The sequence below is a fragment of the Stylophora pistillata genome, chromosome 6 (assembly GCF_964205215.1).
Source record: "Stylophora pistillata chromosome 6, jaStyPist1.2, whole genome shotgun sequence".
Lineage (NCBI taxonomy): Eukaryota > Metazoa > Cnidaria > Anthozoa > Scleractinia > Pocilloporidae > Stylophora > Stylophora pistillata.
Window position 1 is genome coordinate 22123649 of NC_142524.1, and position 21228 is coordinate 22144876.

The 21228-nt window shown below is 38.0% G+C and overlaps 2 protein-coding genes across 2 annotated transcripts; one reads left to right on the forward strand and one right to left on the reverse strand.

Moving 5' to 3' along the window:
• The first annotated feature begins 38 nt into the window (after positions 1 to 38).
• LOC111338588 (inositol-pentakisphosphate 2-kinase) lies at positions 39 to 2634 on the forward strand. Its single transcript, XM_022945088.2, has one exon. It carries the CDS (start codon positions 74 to 76, stop codon positions 1826 to 1828), a length of 1755 nt encoding a protein of 584 aa, XP_022800823.2. The 5' UTR covers positions 39 to 73; the 3' UTR covers positions 1829 to 2634.
• Positions 2635 to 4605: 1971 nt separating this feature from the next.
• Positions 4606 to 21084, reverse strand: LOC111338582 (glycogen phosphorylase). Its single transcript, XM_088763547.1, has 21 exons — positions 20716 to 21084; positions 18871 to 18972; positions 18350 to 18535; positions 17003 to 17252; positions 16082 to 16164; positions 15680 to 15823; positions 14603 to 14695; positions 13774 to 13920; positions 12998 to 13161; positions 12499 to 12613; positions 12136 to 12237; positions 11396 to 11543; positions 10669 to 10727; positions 10529 to 10589; positions 10097 to 10177; positions 9639 to 9667; positions 9113 to 9163; positions 8491 to 8618; positions 7750 to 7884; positions 6541 to 6607; positions 4606 to 6120 (listed from the first exon to the last, which is right to left on the reverse strand). The coding sequence occupies exons 1-21, from the start codon at positions 20959 to 20961 to the stop codon at positions 5971 to 5973; spliced, it is 2541 nt and encodes an 846-aa protein (XP_088619673.1). The 5' UTR covers positions 20962 to 21084; the 3' UTR covers positions 4606 to 5970.
• Between the last annotated feature and the right edge of the window lie 144 nt (positions 21085 to 21228).

A 21228-nucleotide genomic window follows, 5' to 3' on the forward strand; every position in this document is an offset into this window, starting at 1 on the left:
TGTCACAAAGCGTAACTCAACACTATGTCATATAAATAGAATTGAAAAGTACCTTGAGGGATTTCATGTCAACATGGCGGACCTTTCGGACAGCGAGGTAATAAGTGTCTCTGCGTATTTCAAAGACCTGCATGAGTGGAGTTATCGATGTGAAGGAGCCTGGACTTTGGTTGTGTCACTTCGAAAGTTGAAAGCTGTCTTGCGTTTGCGAAAGCGCTTTCGGCGCTATGGTAATAAATCAGTTCCCAAATCAGATCAAGATGGTAAATGCGTGCGAGAGACCTTACAAAACCTTGAATTCGCCAAGCGCGTTATGCTGCCGCTGATGGGAAAGGAATATGTGCGCGTGGGAAAAGTGATTTCTGTTCCCGAAGTTTTTATAGCATCGATGAACGAAATATGCTGGGGCTTGCGTCCCGATCACAGACTCCAAAAAGAGATTGATGAAAGTTGTTTATGGGGTGTAGTCATGCCAGATTTCTGCTTTCTTCCCGCTGGTGGAATACCCTCTTTAGAGAGAGGGAAAGAAACGAACCATTCAACCTTCTCAGTGGAATTAAAGCCAAAGTGTGGTTTCCTTCCCTCGTCAAAGTACATTGATCCCAGTAGAGTAACAAAGTTTACTACCTGCCAGTATTGTATGCTTCAGAAATCGAAAGTCAAAGAAGGAAAATACAAAAGAGAAAGTAATTATTGTCCTTTGGATTTATTCTCGAGGGATAGGGGGAGAGTTATGTACGCCTTTGAGTGTCTGGTGTCTAATCCACAAAATAACCTTCGTGTCTTTTGTGACGGCGTTACGATATTCACAGATGAAATAGTCCAGGGATGTATTCAAGAAGAAAGTGTGTGTTGTGCTGAGTGGTGTCTCGAGACGGCGCTACAAAAGGCAAATTTTTTAATGGACCTAACAACGGCAGATACATTGGGTGTAAACTCTACAAAAGAGTGCCATGATCTGACCAATTGTGTGACAACCGAGATAAAAGATTGCGTGACAACCAGGATAAAAGATTTTGTGACAACAAAGGGTAGCAAAATGGAAGATAGTGAGACAAAAGAGAAGGGTCAGCATACCTTGACAGCAGATGAAAAAGAGGGAGAAAACATTACTACACATGTACATGAATGCGGCAATGTTGGTCCCTCTTCAAGAAAATTTCTGGAAATTTTGTTGAAAATTTTCATACATGACTCAAGCAGAAGCCAGCCCAAGCCAAGCAATATGATTAACTCCCCAAACACTTCCATGTGTAGAAGGAGTAAGTTTTCTGAGTCAGAGTTCAATATTCAAAGTAGTCCTGACCATCGGTTGTTCGGGAATGGAGGAGTCCTACAAAACCTTTTGTCAGTGCAGAAATTAGATGACTTAGATGTGGAGGGAATTTACCCCCTGTACAAGAGAGTGCTAAATTACCTTCAATCCAACCCAGGACTTAGAGAAAGTCTTGGTGTGGATGGTCCTTTCACTGTGCCTTTATGGCAAAGGGTTGCCTCTTCTCTTCATAGTAACATCTTGGATACTATTTCATCAGAACCTTCATCTACAGATCTAAACTCGAATCTCAATGACAGACAGAACCTAAATGATGCACTACTGAAGATCTGTCAGTTTGCTGTTGCCTCCACTGCAAAGGATTGCTCTGTGATGGTATCTTTTCAGAGGGCATCAAAGAAAGAAGCTTCTCTACCAGCCATTGAAATTACTTGTGGTGATTTTTATCATTACAACATTGATCTAGTTGATTTGGATCCCAAGGAATTTGATCGAGTCTTGAAATACTACAACGACAGCAGAAAAACTGTGGAGGTTTTCCTCAATCATTAATTGAAAATATCTTCTTCACCATCGTAATCAGTATCGTTATCATGATCTTGAGTATCATTTCCATTACTGTTACTACCAGCTGTTTGGGTTGAGTGACACCTGCACTGTGTTCCACTACAGGTAAGGTAGTGGTCAAAATCCCCTTTAACCCCTTCCAAGCATTCAATTGTCAAAATGGAGCAGAATAGTAAACCCTGCAATACATTGGAGTAACAGCAGAGTGAAAAAGTGCAGGAGGTTCGAGTGGACCCAACCCTAAACCTCCCTTGCCATTTACCATTGCTGTTTATTTTACCTAGTGAATGTCTGGAATTTCTTTTTCTGTATTCCATATCATGCACATTAAAAGAAATAATCACATTGATAAAATAATATATAAATAAACCAGGCCATCAAAAAATGTTTCAATTATCTATATTTATTATACTTTTCCAAAAAAATCATACATCCATGGAAAATAAATTAATGCAGCACATGCATTTCAAATTATTTCTTGTGGTACATGGTGATAATTACACATCCTTTTGCCAAGCAATGCAAAACTACAACTAACAAGAACGCAACTGCAACAGCCAATTAGAGACAACTACTGACATGTTCAGTAAACCAATCAGAATTTGAAGAAAAAGGCTCCTGACATGAGAAAGTGCTCGACAACACTTTCCTCAAAAAGAAAAAAAAAGATGAAAAAGAATTTCCTTAACATATTGTTGATCAGTATTCCAGCAAATCAATAGAAATAAATGTTACCACAAAATGTGTTTGACAATTTATGCAAAATAAAAGTTTAAATACTTCTACGTGAATTATGCTGTCTTGACATGCTTACCATTCTGGGAAATCTTAGTAATAATTATTATGAATTCTATTGTTGTTGATGTTGATTTTTGTTTTTTTGTTTGTGACAATGATAATGACACTGACAATTATACAAGCTAATTAATGGTGACCTCTCACGCGAAAACGTACACTAACGGCTATCCGTTCGAACGGCAAAACGCACGGCTAGTGAACGGATGACAAACGGATGGCCAAGGCGATTGAAACGGCTAACATGAACGGCTGAACGGCCGAAGAAAAATTTTGAACGGCTCAAAGTGAACGGCTGAACGGCTGAAAAAAATTTTTGAACGGTCCAAAGTGAACGGCTGAACGGCTGTGGAAAATTTTTGAACGGTTCAAAGTGAACGGCTGAACGGCTGTGGAAAATTTTTGAACGGCTCACGGCTCACGGTAAACGGCTGAGGAAAAGTTTTGAACGGCTGACAGTGAAAGACTGAACGGTTGTAGAAAAATTTTGAACGGCTGACGGTGAACGGCCGAACGGCTGTAGCAAATTTTTGAACGGTTGAACGATTAAAGATGATAACCATTTTAAATCAACGACCAGATTACTTTGACACAGAGCAAAGAAAACAAACATCATTCAATTTTCAGCTGAATATCGACTTTGTGGTTGCGTTTCCGACATTAACTCAGAACCTGTTTTTTAAAGTTCAAAATCAAACATTCCTGTGCAGATTTCTCGTTAAATATGTACGAGTAACAAAGATACAGAGAAGTAAGGTTATTTTAGGTGGACGAAACCATCTCTTTGCGTAAGAACGAGCGGTGTCCACACTTGTCAAAGCATAACATTCGCCACAAGCGAAATTTGCATAACGCACTGTGGTGTTTTATATTTTGCAAAAGGTAACGCAACGTTCAGTTCAGCCAATCAATGCGAATATGCGCTTCCATTAACGTGAAATCGGTCGTTTTAAGACTGAAATAAAGAGAAGAAAGCGACCCGCAACAGTTACAACACTGAACCTGAAGAACTGATGTACGATCGAATCAACGCGCGCGGCACAAGCTAAAACACTCAAGATGATGTAACGATCGATACAGTTAAAAAAAAATTGCTATAAACTTCCAGGAACAGATTGCTCATTTCAGTTGACGGCTGAAATTTCCGATAAGGAAACAACATTCCAGGACACCCACATCTACAAAGTCGAATGATTCGAAAAAGACACAGTCCTTGATGTGTGTACTCATTTTAAACAGCATTTCGGAATACGCACGTTAGTTCCTGTCACCCGCAAGGTGTTAAAAAAAATCTTATTTAAAGGGAGGCCCTCAGACCTCTCAGAACAAACTCTTCTCAAAAAATATTACAAGAGAAAATTGCAAACTTCAAAGCACGTCTGCTATAGAACTTGTTTATGCGGCTAAGCATTTTTCTGAACTGATGAACAACAGTTGAGGATTTTTCTCAACGGACGACCGAAACCCCAGCCGTGCGAACTGCTGAATTTTAATTACTTTTCCCAAGGGGTAACCGGCTGAACCAATAATTATTAGTTTTTTGGAACGGATAACACCAGCAGTACGAACGGATGCAAATTTTTTTGAACGGAGAACACAAGCCGTGCGAACGGATGCAAGTTTTTTTTGAACGGATAACCCAAGCCGTGCGAACGGATACTATATTTTTTTGAACGGATGACCCAAGCCGTGCGAACGGATGCTAATTTTTTTGAACGGATAACACAAGCCGTGCGAACGGATGCAAGTTTTTTTTGAACGGATAACCCAAGCCGCGGGAACGGATGCAAATTTTTTTGAACGGATAACACAAGCCGTGCGAACGGATGCAAGTTTTTTTTGAACGGATAACCCTGGCCGTGCGAACGGATGCAAATTTTTTTGAACGGCTGGTGAACGGCAAGTGAACGGCAAAACGCCTTCGAACGGATAGCCGTTAGTGTACGTTTTCGCGTGAGAGGTCAATTATGGTATTCAAGGGGTGTGATTTTCTTTATTTGCTCACTACACAAAGAAAAAACTAACAAACCTCACTGTTGGTTAGGGAACATTCCCTCTTGTGCTGAGATTTTTCGTTTGATGAAATCAATATGAAAATTAATTTGGTTAGTAAGCTACATTTTTGTATCACTCACCAAAAATATTTTTTCTTTAAAGGAGATTTTAATCATTTTAAATTACTATTAAGAATGAGTAGAATTATTTTTTAATGCAAGGTAGTAACATTATAGTCACATTTAATACTTCTTACAACAGCTTTTGATTCAAACTCAAAATTCGATTGCTTGCAAATTAACCTCATCAGCCAACCAGTACAAAGAAAAAAATAAAGCAAATGGCAAAAAAGAAGTAAACGAAAACCCAATTGATGGGCCTTGAGCACTGGAACTGGCAAATGACCTCTCAAACAAGTGAAAACATAGAATAATGTAGACATACAAATCATGCTATACAACTCAATAAGATTGATTGGAAGGTAACCAATAATGTTGGATAACTGCTACTTAAGAAAAAAAAATTGAAATTAAAGCAATTTTAACCGTCCTAAGGGTAGTCTTCCCTGAACAGTATAAAGATGGCACCTGAGCAAGAAAAGCTTAACAAAACCCAATTATTCCACTATGAGATAATTCCAATTACTTCAGTTAAATCTTTTCATGATTTCAATTTGCCTAAGTTTTTATTTGTCCTAAGTATTTTCTACAAATACACTTGAACATTTTGAAAAGAGGCTAAGTCAAACAGTTTTGTTCATCACTAGCTTTAGTGTCCCAATAACAGTCTAATTAGCAAAATCACTGGCAATACCATCGACACTTTAACACAAAAGCAGATAAAATTGAAAAAACCGGGTTGATTTTTTCCAAACTAGCCCACAGACAATTCAAGTAACCTTTTCAGATGTAACCCACCCAATGCTTATTTGTGGCTCTCTTGAATCTCAGTTGGGCTCTTCATACTTTTAGACCACTATTGTCACATTTAACCTAGTTCTTTTAAGTGTCAGTTGTCTAATGCAGTAAACTAAATCTTAAGAATGCCTGGCCTACTAAAAAGACCTATTACTCCCCTAGTAGTTACTAATCATTATGTGTTTTTTGAGTTACATCTAACTTAAACTGCAGCAAATAGCTTGACAATTTTACCCCGGCTTAAACCTATAAATGTTTGAAATTTGTAGACTTAAGGGAAGAAACACCTATATATACATGAGAATCACTAAATTTACAACATGTAGCACTAAACATAAACCATTTTAAGAGTCAGGCTCAGGAATACTTTGCAAAATCCTTGCTGAAGAGCCGCTTCCTTTCTATTGGCCAAATGGTAGCTTATTTTCCCCTGACAGTCTTGACTTCGCTTGTACTTAGAGGTTTCACACCCCAAATTTCATCGGCGTACTGCTTGATGGTCCTGTCACTTGAAAACTTGCCAGAAGACGCAACATTCATGATTGCCATGCTGTGCCAGTGGTCAGAATCCTGTGAAGGCAAGTACAACAAATCATGCTCTTTTACTGGTCTACATCCGGTGCTGAATTCACGTCATAGCCACAATAATCGTAGAGGAAAGGGTATCCAGTCTTTTCATATCGTACTCAGCCGAATTGTAACCAAATTCAGACGATTTTTACCCAGTTTATGTCAGTTCGTTCCCTACTTGCTGGTCGAATCGTATCCATTTTCAGACGATCAAAACACAAGATATCCCTAAATACTTCCCGCATGAGTCTATGAGCAGATGTCATTGTTGCGCAATAGTCCATTTTCTTAACAAACAACTGCCTCTTCCTTGATTGTTTGAGTTTTAAGCCTCAATTGAGATGTCATGGACGTAAGTAAAATGTGGGCATTAAGTAAAGCATGTTCCTAAATAAAAACACTCACAGATCTGAATCTTACCTGGAATACTTCGCTGACCCGTTCTTGACATTTCACGTATGCATCAAAATCTCCCATCAGAAGGAATCTGCCACACAGACAGAGGGAGAAAAATCAATAAAGAAGTAATGTGTACTTTTTCACTGAGGGAGTAGCAGCCTCCTTATTCATGAAGTAAAAGCAGAGAAGTTAGGTTTCAAGCGATACATATGATGTATGTGCCAGGGAAGTGGACTAAGAGTGGTCCCTGCTTTTCAGCGAAGTCCGTCGCGAAGTTAGCGCGCCGCATACAACTCTGGGATTATAGAGCGCTCTCGTCAATAATTAGCTCTTATTAACCAAGCGGGAGGTCTATATGGAAGAATCTTGACTGAGGTCGCCAGTACTGACCGAATGTAGTCTGTACCAGCGACCGAGGTCAAGATTCTCCAATACAGACCGACCTAGCTCAGTTAATAACATGTTTATTATATGGCTGTCTTATATGCCAATTTTTTATATTCTTTGCACTTTTTTTTCTAGACCGGTCTAGATGCTGGTCTACATGGGAAAATCTAGACCACTTTCAATATTGATTTTAACCAATCAAATTCGTGACTTCGGTAGCTCCCAGTCCTTGTGAGACACAGCCATATAGTAAATAATAATAATAATAATAATAATTTAATATTTATATTGCGCAAATTAACATGTGGATATGATCAAATGCGCATCACAACACTTTTCGGGGGATTTTGGCTGGACTGCATCAGCAGTGTACAAACAATCAAAGGAAACTTAATTGAAGATGCCTCCTCCCTCCAATTCTCAGTAAACAGGCCAGACCACATCACAGTAATCTCGTGAGTGGGTTCTTTAATGTCCCCTGCCTAACCAAATTAACTAATTAATAGATGCAGAAGACGGGACCTAAGGTTTATTCATCCTTATCCGAGAAGACTGGAATGTCTATCCATTTCTTATTACAGAAAGGTAGCGAATTCTCCTCAGTTATTTAAGACCCTGAGTGTTGATCCGGCTGGGGCTCCAACCATCGACCTCGACCTCCTGCACAACAGTCCAGCCCTCTAACCAACTGAGCTAACCCGGAGGTTATACATATACATATATATATATATATATATATTTTTTTTTTTTTTTAACCTAATTATTTTCTTACTCACACTTCGTCGAAAAGCAGGAAAATGTGTTATCAGGGAAACGATAACCAACCGTTACAAACGTGTTTACCTATCATGATGCAGGAGAGAATTGACAATATCCTGGAATGCACCAGGTTCCGTTGGTGAAAAGTGGTTATCTCTGATCTGATTGATGGCTTTCCTGAGTTCAGTGTTGTTGTCGTAGTAATCCATCGGCTTGTAGCTACGAAAGAATTAATATGATATCAATTAAAAGCACTGCTTAGTGATCTCCTCATAGTTATATTGTGATTGAATATTTCTGAAGTAATAAATAGCGCACTGAAGTCAATCCTGAAGGTCCTCTTGTCCGAAACAAAAAAGAACAGCCGGTTTTTGAATAGGGATAAAAGTCGAGAAGCAATTGTTCAAAACAAAACTTGCTATTGTAGTGACATGCTGAAGAACTGCAAAGAGTTAAGGGAAATTTAAATCCCGGAAAATTTTCCTTGACGAGTGCACTAGCACAGAAAACTTTCCAGTTTAACACTAGCATAACAGAGAACCAAAAAAAAGAAACGAAAATGAAACGCAGTGAGAGCTCTGTGACGATCCATCAACGATGTTAGGACTTATCCTAATTGCTAGAGCGGAATTTGGTCCTACTTTACACAGTTTCCTAATTAATACTGCTTTAGACCTAAATTGACGCTTAGCGTGCGTATATCAAGTTATGGATACACGCGGAAAGTTTTGAGAACACGAGAGAAGCGTGAGGGTTGTTCGAAGCACAACCGACCCGAGGCACAACCGGGAACCATTGTATCTTCTTGTTAATTCTAACGCTCACCCTTTTGCTCTCAAGGAATTGACTTCATCAACAGTCATTCCAAAAATGAAGATGTTTTCATTGCCCATCTCCTCCCTCATCTCCACATTGGCCCCATCAAGTGTACCAATGGTCAGCGCACCATTCATCTTCAACATGATAAACAGGAACACTTGAATCACTAATTCACAATCATTTTGAACTTAAAATTTTCATGAACAGGAAGGTGACAACGTTTAAAGAATCATTTAAAATCAAGTAATCAAATTAACAGCACAGAAAACAAAGGAAGCCTGTCCAGTAAAGTAAACAGAGACCAACACTTGAAAGACTCGAATTAGTGTGCGAATAGATTCTCATCAATAGCAAGTTGACCAAGGCGCTTTTTGATCACAGGAATATTTGAGGCCTTGAAGAACACAAGTCGGGGAGAGGTCTAGTGTCAGATCCCTGGCAAGCTTCTCCCCGGCTTGTCTTATAGCCAGATTCGAAAAGGCACTGCTTGTCAACATTTCAGCGCAAGTGAAATCCGTGTTTAAGATGGGAAGGTTGGGCATGGTATTACCGAGTATATATGACAGCTTTACTTTATTCTTATTGGCTCTATTTTCTATGGCACGATAGAAAAAGAAGTATTACACACCATGAATTTCATGTTTCCTGTTCCAGATGCTTCAGTCCCCGCCAAGGATATCTACAGCAAAATGTAAATACAATACGATTCTTAACATCCACAAATCCATCCTGGCGCACCAGGATAGAAGGTCCAAAGTACAAAGCCAAACTTAGCACTTTCTATCATGGTGTCGTCAGTCGTTATCATATCAGACACGCAGAGGTAGAAAAACAACATAGATCAAGACGTACGCCAATAACAACTGACACGTGACAATTCGAACTCCTTGAGAAATCGCACTGTTTCTTGAGAGATCTGTGATACAATTTACATAATAATGCCAGGGCGCAACAGTTCGTATTGCGCTGAAACGTTCAATCACACTTTGCAACGCACGCAAGTTGCGACCAATTTAAAGCTCATTACAGTACGTATTCTGCTTGGAAACTCTTGGTGCTATTGCTCACTCTCCTACTTGAATGCGCAATCAACTGATTAAATGAAACGACCTAAGAATGAACTAAAAGCATCAATAAAAGTTATGTGAATCTACCTGTTCAGAAAGGTCGGCTGCTGGGATAACTGAGCAACGATGTCAAGGAATTAAGCTACAAAGACCACAATATTTTTAACATGCACTGAACACGTGCTTGTTCAACTTGATAAAAGAATCTATTTTCTACGCTGAAGTCGGATGTGCAAAAACATACTCAATGGAAAGGTTCTTGTGGTCTCCAAGCCCTTTATCTTGTGGTAATACAAGGCCTCATCTTCAATACGCCAGAAAATCATAAAACGCAAACTTATTGTATAGTATGGCCTCCCATCCAGAAATGTAAAGATGTTCACTAAAAACAGGCCAGTTTTCTAAAACGCTGACCCATCTACCCTAAGCGTTTTGTTTTAATTTATATGTGTACATATTTTTTTTTTTTTAATTTTTAAGCGTGATAATTAGGCAGATAGGTAACTTATAATCTACTTGCTAGAAAGCCCAAATGAAAAGGATACCCTTCTCAGCGAGTGAGACTCGGTAATTTTCAAGAAACACAAGCTTGAGTTTGTCCCCAATGATTGGGTCATTGTTCACCACTACAAAAGTAAGATCACATAAAAGAATTAATTATTGCGTGTCAAGTAACACTCAAGAAAATATGGAGGTTGTCCTTCTTCCCAGCTATATCACAACAGTCAGAAAACTGTTACTGTTATTTAATTGTTTTTCAAGTTAGGTCATCAAGTTAAATGTACTACCTTAACGAGTGTCCTTTTTCTTATGTTAAACATCCATAGGCAGTTTTACACCCGTTAAAAAACAGTAAACAGACGCAAACTAATTGAGGATTAAGTGTGTCGGTTGACAGATATGACTTACTGGCATTGTTACTTTGGTACCTAAAACTTAAAGGAATACATAATGCAATTTACATGAAATGTGCCCACCTTTGGCAATGCTGTTGAACAGTTTTATGATCAGCTTGGCCATGTAGTAACCTGGAGCTGCCTGCCAAAACAAAAAGACAAATTTTTATCAACACAATTACAAAACTTGCATTCCCATTAAACATAATGCACATACTTACCTTTCCTCCAATCATGACAGTGCGTGGAACAAACTCCATGTCTGGATTTGCCTTGAGTCCTGTGAATTACACAATAAACAAAATGACATGCAAACTCCATGTCTGGATTTGCCTTGAGTCCTGTGAATTATACAATAAACAAAATGACATGCAAACTCCATGTCTGGATTTGCCTTGAGTCCTGTGAATTACACAATAAACAAAATGACATGCAAACTCCATGTCTGGATTTGCCTTGAGTCCTGGGAATTACACAATAACCAAAATGACATACAAACTGGTCATACCAAGACCACATTCCCTGGCTGAAAACTTTCTTCATACTATTCAACAACTCTGCAACTTTCCACTGAATAATATTGACGAAGACTCATTTCTACATGTACAGGGATTCAATTTGTGTAGTAAATTAAATTAAAATGCACAGTGATGCCTATGTTAGCCTTTTCCAGTAAAACGGAGCAAAATAGTAAACGGGTCAAAAAAGAAGAGGGGTGAAAAATCCAAGGAGGTTTGGGTGCTGTTGCGCATAGAACATGACGCGATCCTACTCACACCTCCCATGGTTTTTATTCACTCTCCCGCCGTTATCTATCGCACTTTGTTTAACTAACTGAAAGCCTACAATGATAGGCTTTGCTCATCTATCAGTTCCTATCATAAGCTAAAAACAATAATTATCCCAAAAGCCTTTTTTTGAGTAGTTGTAACATGATTCATCACTTACGGTTGTAGAGAATTATAACATGAAGACAGTTCATAAGCTGCCTCTTGTACTCGTGAATCCGTTTCACTTGCACATCAAAAATGGAGCTCACATTCACGTCAATGCCATACTCTTTCTTGATAAAATCTGCAAGCCTGATCTTGTTCTCCTGTAAGTGTACATGGTAACACTAGTATCGTCCTTTAATTCATGAGTTAAAGAACAACTTTTGAATGAAAGAATACATGAATGATTAACAAACGAACGAGCAAACAAGTCACTCCGATGAGGGGCCATCGCACGAAACGTCAGCTTTAAAAACTCTTTCCAATGGCCGATTCACAGTATCTACTCCGTTGATAAAACTAAATTATCTTGCTATAAACCCCACTAACGCAGCACCAAAGCTTGTTTTAAAAACTTACCCCCTTTATTCGAACCAAAGGATGGACGGACGAACAGTTAATCAAACAAAGTAATGAATGAGCAAACGAAAGCACGACAGGACGGATGCATGGACAGGCGGAAAGGTGGACAAACAGAGGAACGAACGCGTGAACACACACACGCACTAATGCACGCACGCACTAATGCATGCACGCACTAATGCACGCACGCACGAACACACGCACGCACACATATAATCCTGGTCCCCATACGGCCAACCTGAGCCCGCCGATAAACCAGAGTAAATGTCTGAAAGACTTTGCTTTGACAAAGTAAAAACAATCGACAATGTTACAAAAAAAAGGAATATGAACCTGTTTGCTCCTCATGACGGCATGTTTGAAGTTTTTGTCATTGACATACTTCTCTAACTTTCTCAGCTGAGATAAATCAGTTATCCATCCTTCACCAATTTTCTACAACAGAATTGAATTACATATAAAATAAGTAACCCATCTAAAAGAAGTGAAAACTACCAGTTTCACCTAGTTTGAAACTTTCCAACTGAATCAATAAAAGTGTAAAAATGCATGTCCACAGAAGTTTAAATTCAAATTGATATAGTTTACCACAACGCCGTCATCCATTTCAAAAGTTATGAAGATGACGGGAAAAGTCCTTTGTCGAAGAAAGGATCAACTAAATAAAAATCGTGGTTAACATTCTATCTGTATTACCTCACAAATTAGGTCTGACAGCCCAGGATTACATAGAACAAGCCAGCGTCTTGGTGTCACTCCATTAGTCTTGTTTTGAAACTTCTCGGGAAACATTTCATAGAAGTCCTTAAACCTACAGCAAATCATTGAAAATAGGATGATCCCTTTAGTTATCAAGTCCAACTGTTAGCAATTTAGTTACTATAAAAAGTAATCTACTTCTTCCTATGATGGAGCGATTTTTTAATTGCGAGTGACTCAAGAAATCCAGGATTGCATTAATTTTACCATACTTCGCTCTGTGATTGGTCCAGAAATCTCGCACCACTCTCTAAACCAAAAGGATGCAAAACATTTGAGTCATGTGATTGTTATTAACTTTGAGTTCTGATTGGCTCTTTAGGATCTTTCCTGCCTTCTGATTGGCTGTTGTGACTTCTTAGGTTTGGTGATACAAACCCTGATTGAATAGCGCCCTAAACAGTTCACAATTACATTATGTGTCAGTGACACTTACACAGAGATTTTAAGAAGTTCAGAATGAAGAGCAGCCACTCCATTGATGGCGTGTGAACCCACAATGCACAGGTGCGACATGTTAATGCGTTTTTCAGGTCCTTCTTCTACTAGGGACATTCGTCGCATTCTTTCCATGTCTCCAGGCCACTTCTCTGATACTTCCTGTGAAAAGATAGCGAAATTACTTGTGCATATTCCAGGCAAATTCATTACCTCACGAGGGAATTCCGTGTTAAATTGCACGTGAAAACCGCTATCGCACGCATACATTTTCAAGTGCAAATTAACACGGAATTCACGATTTGGTTAATGGATTTTCCTTGAATCGCATCATTGAATAAATAGAGGAAAAAAAGAAAACATCTTTGTTATGTACATGTAGATGTGAAACAATATCACTCAGTCTTGTTTTCAACTCACTATTCCACGCTATATACCTCGCTTCGTTAACCAATCAGAATGCGAGACTTTAATCAATTATGCGATTCTAGGTGGTACATATATAAGCCCCACCATGTTGAAGTGGTGGGCAAAAAAGTTTTCCCTCACGAAATCTCTCCGTCCTGCCTAAGAAATAATTAGATACTGGTAATTGTCAAGGGAAGTCTAAGAGGTTATAGGGAAGGTTAACCTTCAATCAACTCCCTCTACAGGATGTACCGGTAACGTTAGCTACTCAGGCTAAAGAATCTAAAATAAAAATCGACGGCAATAAGAATTGACGGAGTGGGCCACTGTGGTCCATAAACAGATCTACCCTATACTTTACCTTACCTTAAGGAACAAAGCATTTATTTCATAAATGATCTGCAGATGGCGGGGCAGAATGTATTCCAACATGTGTACTGGCCATCTCTCTAATGCTTCAGGAAGAACTGTGTGATTGGTATAGCTGAATGTCTTCACACAAATATCCCATGCCTAAAAAAAAAAAAAAAAAACATTAAATGAAACAATATGTGTTGTGGTGTTCCATTTTACCTCACATTAGCCCACAAGCAGGCTCTCATTATGACTGCTTTGACAAGAGTGTTTCTAATTTGTCTGTGGAAAAAGTATTCATGCGGCCTTGAGCAATACAAACCATTTGCAAGCTAATATCAAAAAACTGCCACAGGAGGAAAACTGTACCTCCGACAGCAGGAAGTACAAGGGCCTGCTAAACTGCAGGCTAACCTCGCACCCACCAAATGAATTAATTTCAGTCAAAACAAAACCCATTCCTTTAAGTCAATGTATTAAAGATATAAATTTGCAGCTCTGTTCCTTTCAATGAATCATATTTCTTGATCACAGCAGGTGAACTGATTAAAATGTGCTAATCTTTGGGATAAAAAGGCTTTTCACGTACTTCAGTCAGCAATACTCTGCATTTCACAACTTCTCATACATCCTTAGAAAACTCTTTTACATAAAGGACATATCTGCATGAAGTGACTCATATCAATGCTATCAAGTTTTTCTGAATCATCAAGACATAAAAAAAAGCTGCAATATCTTTGAGTTGAATTTGTTCATAATATTGTTTGTCTGTTTTTTCTTTTTCTTTTTTTTTCTGTACATTTGATTTTCCTGTTGCTGCATTTTACATGTATTGTCTTACTTTGTCCCAGCTAAGTTTCTCAACATCCAGGAAGACCCTCATCAGCTCTGGAATGGCCAGGGAAGGATGAGTGTCATTCAGCTGAATGGCAACCTGACAAACAAAAGAGCAGCTCTGTCAATGATAAGCACCTAATTTCTCCCTACATTAGCATCTCTGAATCAAACATGAAGGTCACAAGAATAAAGAAAATGATCACTGGCTAAAGAAGCTCTTGATTGTAAAACAAATTCTCCTTGTTGGCACCTTAGAAAATGTATGGAGAACAATATGGAGAATATAAATACTGATGTTAGGGTGTAAAGGGCTTATCATCCACTACTTCTTCATACTTCTTTATCATTCCTATGTTAATTACTAATAAAAATTCCAGTACATACATTTTAATTCTCCCCTCAACATTGATCAACACAAATTTAATGATGAAATGTGTAAATTAATGTATCTGATGAAGACTGAAGTCCTCACAACAAAGTAACTAAAACTTTATTCTCAATGTTTCAATCATTCAAACTTGTACAGTTCATTACACCTGGCCACACCTGGCTACAATGTTACCCTTCAACTCCCATGCGTAACCAAGACAGATTAATTCCTTACAAAATCAATACTTAGTTCTTATTAACCAAACGGTAGGTCTATATGGGAGAATCTTGACCGACGTCGCCAGTGCAGACCGAATGCAGTGAGGTCTGTACCAGCGACTGAGGTCAAGATTCTCCCATACAGACCGACCTAGCTCAGTTAATAAGATGTTTATTATATGGCTGTGTCTTATATGCCAAATTTTTATATTCTTTGTACCTTTTCTTTCTGGACCGGTCTAGATGCCGGTCTAGATGGGAAAATCTAGACCGCTTTCAATATTGATTTCAGCCAATCAAATTCATGAATTCGGTAGTTCCCAGTCCTTGTGAGACACAGCCATATAATAAATACCAAGAGATGAGAATAAAGAAAAATATCAATTCAGAGATTACTAGTTGATTACTAGGAGATTACTAATGAGATCTTGGAGTAAAAGAGTTAACACTAAATATATGAGGATTCTTCCACTGGATCAATTCTAAAACTTACTTTATCAGGGAAATCCTCAAACGTTGTTCTGACAGCTTGTCTGGAACCAAATTTTGGGGCTTTGTATCTTCTAACAATGTCAGTGAGTGTAGCAGAAACCATGAAGTACTGTTGCTTCAGGCGCAATTCCTTCCCTTCGAAAAACTGAAAGAAAAGAGAAGACAAATGGATATTGATGTCTAATTTGAACCCTTTAACTGCTAGGAGTGACTGGCTTCTAATTTCTCCCTAAGGTATCACCACTGAATTAAACAAAGAGGACATGAGAATACAGGAATTGATCATGATCACCATAAGGGAGCTCCTGATTGTCGAACAAAATCTCCTTGCCAGTACCACAAGAAATGTAAAGTTGACAGTGTGGAGAAAATGAATACTAATGCTGTGCTCAGAACATCTTACGTTATCATTTGGGTAAAGAACTCTTGAAATGTTCTCTGCAACATTTCGGTCCAGCACTGCCTTAATGTAATCCCCACCATTAACTGCAAAAAAGTTAAATAAATGAATTAATTAAAAAAATAGACATCTTTAAACACAATGCCAACACATTCTATAAATTTGTTTTTAAAAAAAAGTTATTAATCAAAATTGATACATTGCATCTAACATTTTGTTCAAGATGCTAAAAGAATTAATCAGCAGATCAAACACATGTTCAATGGAACCACAAAGATCAAAAGAAGTCACATGCATAATTCTTTCTCTATTAAACACATAAATTCATGTCTGCTGATGGCTACAAAATTAGAGAACTATGCAATTGAGTTTAGGGGTTCTTTATCAAGTTAATTGCAAACATGTATGTTGGCACTGAAAGAGAAAAACAAAGGGAACTTTTTTTTTTCCTGAGACAGTACATATATCATCTTGGCATTGCATAAAGCAAAATTTAATCTCATTATAACATACATATGGCCCAGACACTCCGAGGAAACAAGTCCTGGTAGCACAATGCAAGAACAGGTTCCTGCCATGATTTTATTTATTATTTTTTTTTTTAATTCCCAGGATAATGGAGTCACAAATTCAAACTGGTATGAATCCATGCATATCATCACAGATCCTTGCAGGGCTGTAGCTAATAAATTATGCAGCTGTCTGAAAATTCAAGTGAGGCAGCTCAAAGGTGGTAAAGGATTGTAGGTGTGTAAACTCAGAAGTGCCTGTTGTGCTTTACCATTCTCCAGTCAAAAATCCAGCCAGAAATCACTACTTTTACATCCACTGAATTTCAATGGCAGCCGGCACTTAGCAACATTACCCCATCCTTGTCAATGCAGCAAGACTTGTCACTTACAGTGCCCTGACTTTATTACTTACAGTATGAGAGATCAAAACTCTTTGGAGATTTAGCTGCCCACAGTCTCATGGTGTTACAAGTGTTGTTTCCATAGCCAGGGATGGGTTGATCATAAGGCATGGCATAGACTGTTGTCGTATCAACCCAACGCTGTGTTTTTCCAGTTACATCTGACTCAACTTTTCCATAAAACTGAACAGGAATCATGTACTCTGGTCTGGCCTTTTCCCAAGGACATCCAAATTTCAGCCAGTCATCTGGTAGCTCAATCTATGAAATTATGAGTGATATGACTCATTCAGTAATACTGACAGAGTGAAAATTACATGTAACTTCCTATTGTATATAAATAAAGAAGACAGACATATACTATTGAAAACAAGCCATGAGCAAAACCAATTCCTAACTTTTGACCTCATTTAATTTTCAATTAGTAATTCCCACCAACGTCTGCCATACGATTCTTATTCAAGTAAACAAAGCAATTCAGTTTTATTGCAATGTTTCCTGTACATATTGAGCCAATCTTTTGGATCTTTGGGTTGCTTAGATAAATATAACATTCCTCTCTAATTTGCTGGAAATAAGAAAGCTATAAAAAATTCGTAACCTTAGAAAATAACATTAAATAAATTGAAGGAATTGCTCTTTTTTCAGCTAAAGAAGTACATCATTGAACAAAATGCTTGTTTTAATACCCTTTCACTCTGAGAAGTGATTCACATCTCAACCTCTACCTATGACGCCCATACATTATCCAGCAAAAAGGCTACATGAGAATGTTCAAACTTATCAGGTAGAAGTTGTTTTCTTGATCTACCGGTAACACCGAACTCTCATGACAAATTTACAAGGAAATATGTGGCAGCTAGAGGGGGGAATTCACAGTCAGAACTTAGGAGTTTACCCCTTAATTCCAAGAAGTGATTCACATGTAACTTCTCCTTGCAACATCCATACACTATCCAGCAAACAGTTAATGAGAACAACTACATGTATCAGATACAAGTTGTTATCCTGATCTAACACCAAATTCTCATAACTAATTTACAAGAAAATGTGTAGCAGCTAGAGGAGAGAATTAACAATCAGATCTTAGGAGTTTAAGGGACGTTACATACTAGTAATGAATGTAACCAAAATACAAAGAAGCTATCATCCAGGCAAATGTCCCCAGGATGAATTTGCAATGTTACCACAATTAAAGCTGTATTTGTCTGACTTGCGATGGTAAAACGCGACACCAGCCAAAAGACAAACAACCAAGGAAAAAATACGGAAAACTACAGTGTGCAGCTGTTATATATAAGTCTGGTAAACCCAGATAAAAGAGATATGACTGGAGGAAAAAAATATATGTTTAAGACCTGATTTCCTTGATCGTCAATAGCTTGTTTGAATATTCCGTATTCATATCTGATTCCATAGCCATATGCAGCATAACCTAATGTAGCCAGCGAATCCAAGAAGCATGCTGCCAGTCTTCCAAGACCTCCATTTCCAAGACCAGCATCTTCTTCAACTTCCTCTAGCTCTTCCATCTCAAGGCCAAGCTATATCAAGGAAAAATGAGTCCCTCAAAATTACAAAAATTATACTCTTAACAGCTAATAATTTCACATCAAGGAACATGGTTTGGGTGAGGAAAACTAGATATTTCAAACAGAGTGACAAAAATGACAAATTAACTCTTTAACACCAAAGAGTGACTGAACGTTAATTTCTCCATACAGTATCACCCCTTACTCAAATGTAAAGGCCACAAGAATAAAGGAAATGATCAACAATTTACAAAGTTCCTGATGGTCCAAACAATTCTCCTTGTAAGTAACACAGGAAATGTAGAAAGAACAGAGAGGAGAAAACTCCCCAAAAGTACAGTCCTTACCTGATACATAGCTTCGTCACATTCCCCCTGAATTCCTAGATTGATCATAGTGTTGGTGAGTGCACGGCCCATGTAATACTCCAGTGAAAGATAATATACACGCTGTTAATATAAAAAGAGGGAAAAAAAAACTGAGCTTGGCAGAGCCTGATCAAGAGTAAAAAAGTCAATAGTAATTATAAGAGCCAGTTGGTGCACAACAAGGTTTAGTAATGTTACATCAACCTATAAACTTGTAACTGACCAGGACAGAGTTTCAACACATAATATCAAGCAGGCAAGTGATGAGAATAACAAAAAATATCAAGAAGGTAACAGTGGTTGATCCAATACCAAATTCTCTGAAGTAAAATCAATTATAGGCATTGTATAGCAGACAGTAAGACGAATTACTATTGAGATCTTGGAGAGAGTGAGAGGATCTAACAATTTATAATTACATCCCTGTTGTAGGTCAATTTGTTCTTTAGGTAAATTTTTTTCAAACTAGGTTAATTTGATCTCAACCTAGGTCAGTTGCTGATGTCTGTCTGTCTGTTTTTTTTGGCTGTGTTGAGATGTCTGGAACCTGAAATTATACTAAAACAATTATTCACCTCAAGTTCCAGACATCCCAAGCAAAGAGCATTTTAATTTTAAAATATTTACATTTACATTTATATAGCGCAGACTGCTATGTAGAAATATTCAGTAGTGCTGAACAGTATCGTAAGGTTGATATTTCACTTGCTGCAACTCACAGCACAAACACCCACAATATAAATATTTAAAAAAGAGCTATCTACATGATTGGCCACTGAAAACTAGAAAATAGCTCTCTGTTTTTGTGTTCTTTTCCACTTAGATCATCAAAACAATCTGCTGCCTTTTAAATATGGCTCATGAGAGTTTTCTGAGTATAAAATAAGGAAAATCAAACAAGTCCAACAGCTGATTTACATTTTTTCCTTATTTGAAGCTATTTAAAATTATCATAAAATAAAACTCACTCAGCCATTAACAAAAAAACTCATATCAAAAAGGGGTGGGAAGTACAGGACTCCTTATCAATTAATCTTCAGTAAATGACCAGATATTAAAACGTGTAACAGATGTCTTGGAATGTCAGAAAGTACAAACACTATTTATGCTGTCTTGATCCTAAGCAAACAGAATTTATATTATTTTGGAAACCTATAATGGATGACTTGAGGTTTCCTCCACAATATTGACAGCCTAATCATTGAGGGAAACTATTCAAACTGATCAGTACAAAACAAAGTAATGTGTAAAAATATCTTATATTACCACAAAGAAACACACAAAACAGAGTAAAGTGCCTAAAAAGGAATGTTTAATCGAGCTTAATCGGGTCAACTGTACTTGACCAGTGGATATCAATTTTATGACTTCTAATATTTTATGCAAAATAAAATCATGCTTTCTGTCACGGTTGTGCTCTTGTAACCGCAAATGAATGCACAATTATTTTTGATGATTTATATATTCTTTAAAAAACCCTTCATGCACAAAATAAATTAATATAGGGCAAAATGTTGTTTGGACGAAAGCCTAGAAATCGTAGCCTTGGCCTCAATTCAATAACACATGGGTGGAAAAACAATCCCAGAATTAGTACTTCCCGATTTACATTGTAAAAGGAAATAATTATTGTTTAAAAGCCGGTCGGTTGAACCTTTACTGAGCAAAAGCAGAAAACAATCACGTTTAAACGAAAAAAAATTCCTTTACTGAGAAAACCTCTATCCACACTTCGAAATGGCTTGAATTGCGTTTTTTAAACACATATGTTTGTAAATTTAGTACCGGTCAAAATTAAATGGCCACTACAAAATACTACAGTACCTTGGGATCTTTCTCGTAATAAGCTTGCTGTGTTCGAATCCACTTTCCAACCAATTTATCCTTCACTGTGTGCGCCAAAGAAGCGAAGTAGTCTCGTTTGGTTGCTACATTTCTGTCCTTGACGAGCGAGTAGTGCAAATGGCGATTGAAGGCTTCTTTTAGACTGTTCACACCTTCCACGATCGGGAGTCGTCGAAGAGAGATTTGCCTCTTCCTTTCAGCATCCGTTAACGGTTTCTCCCCCATAGTAAAAGAAACACTGAGTTCTCACCAATAAACAAACAGATCCAACAATCTCCTTTCGATCTACTGAGGCAGCCCTCAAGCTCTTCTTTCTGCTCTGCAAACAGTGAAAACCACTTCGGTTCCAGTCCTTTATGAGTCACTGCACTTCACACTCCACGGAGAAACCCACGCAATCGCACGGAGTAACCCACACAATCACAACCTGTCCTCTACGCAGCGCCTGCGTGAATATATAGATTCACGCATTCGCCACGCAGAGGACAGCTG

Bases quoted from the DNA above. Each gene is read 5' to 3' on its own strand.
- LOC111338588 (XM_022945088.2), top strand. From the start codon at position 74: ATGGCGGACCTTTCGGACAGCGAGGTAATAAGTGTCTCTGCGTATTTC.
- LOC111338582 (XM_088763547.1), bottom strand. From the start codon at position 20,961: ATGGGGGAGAAACCGTTAACGGATGCTGAAAGGAAGAGGCAAATCTCT. The intron at 13,162-13,773 runs GTAAGGTAAAGT...ATCTTTTCACAG, and splicing joins TAAATGCTTTGTTCCTTAAG to GAAGTATCAGAGAAGTGGCC. The intron at 9,164-9,638 runs GTAGATTCACAT...ATTTTGCTGTAG, and splicing joins CAGCCGACCTTTCTGAACAG to ATATCCTTGGCGGGGACTGA.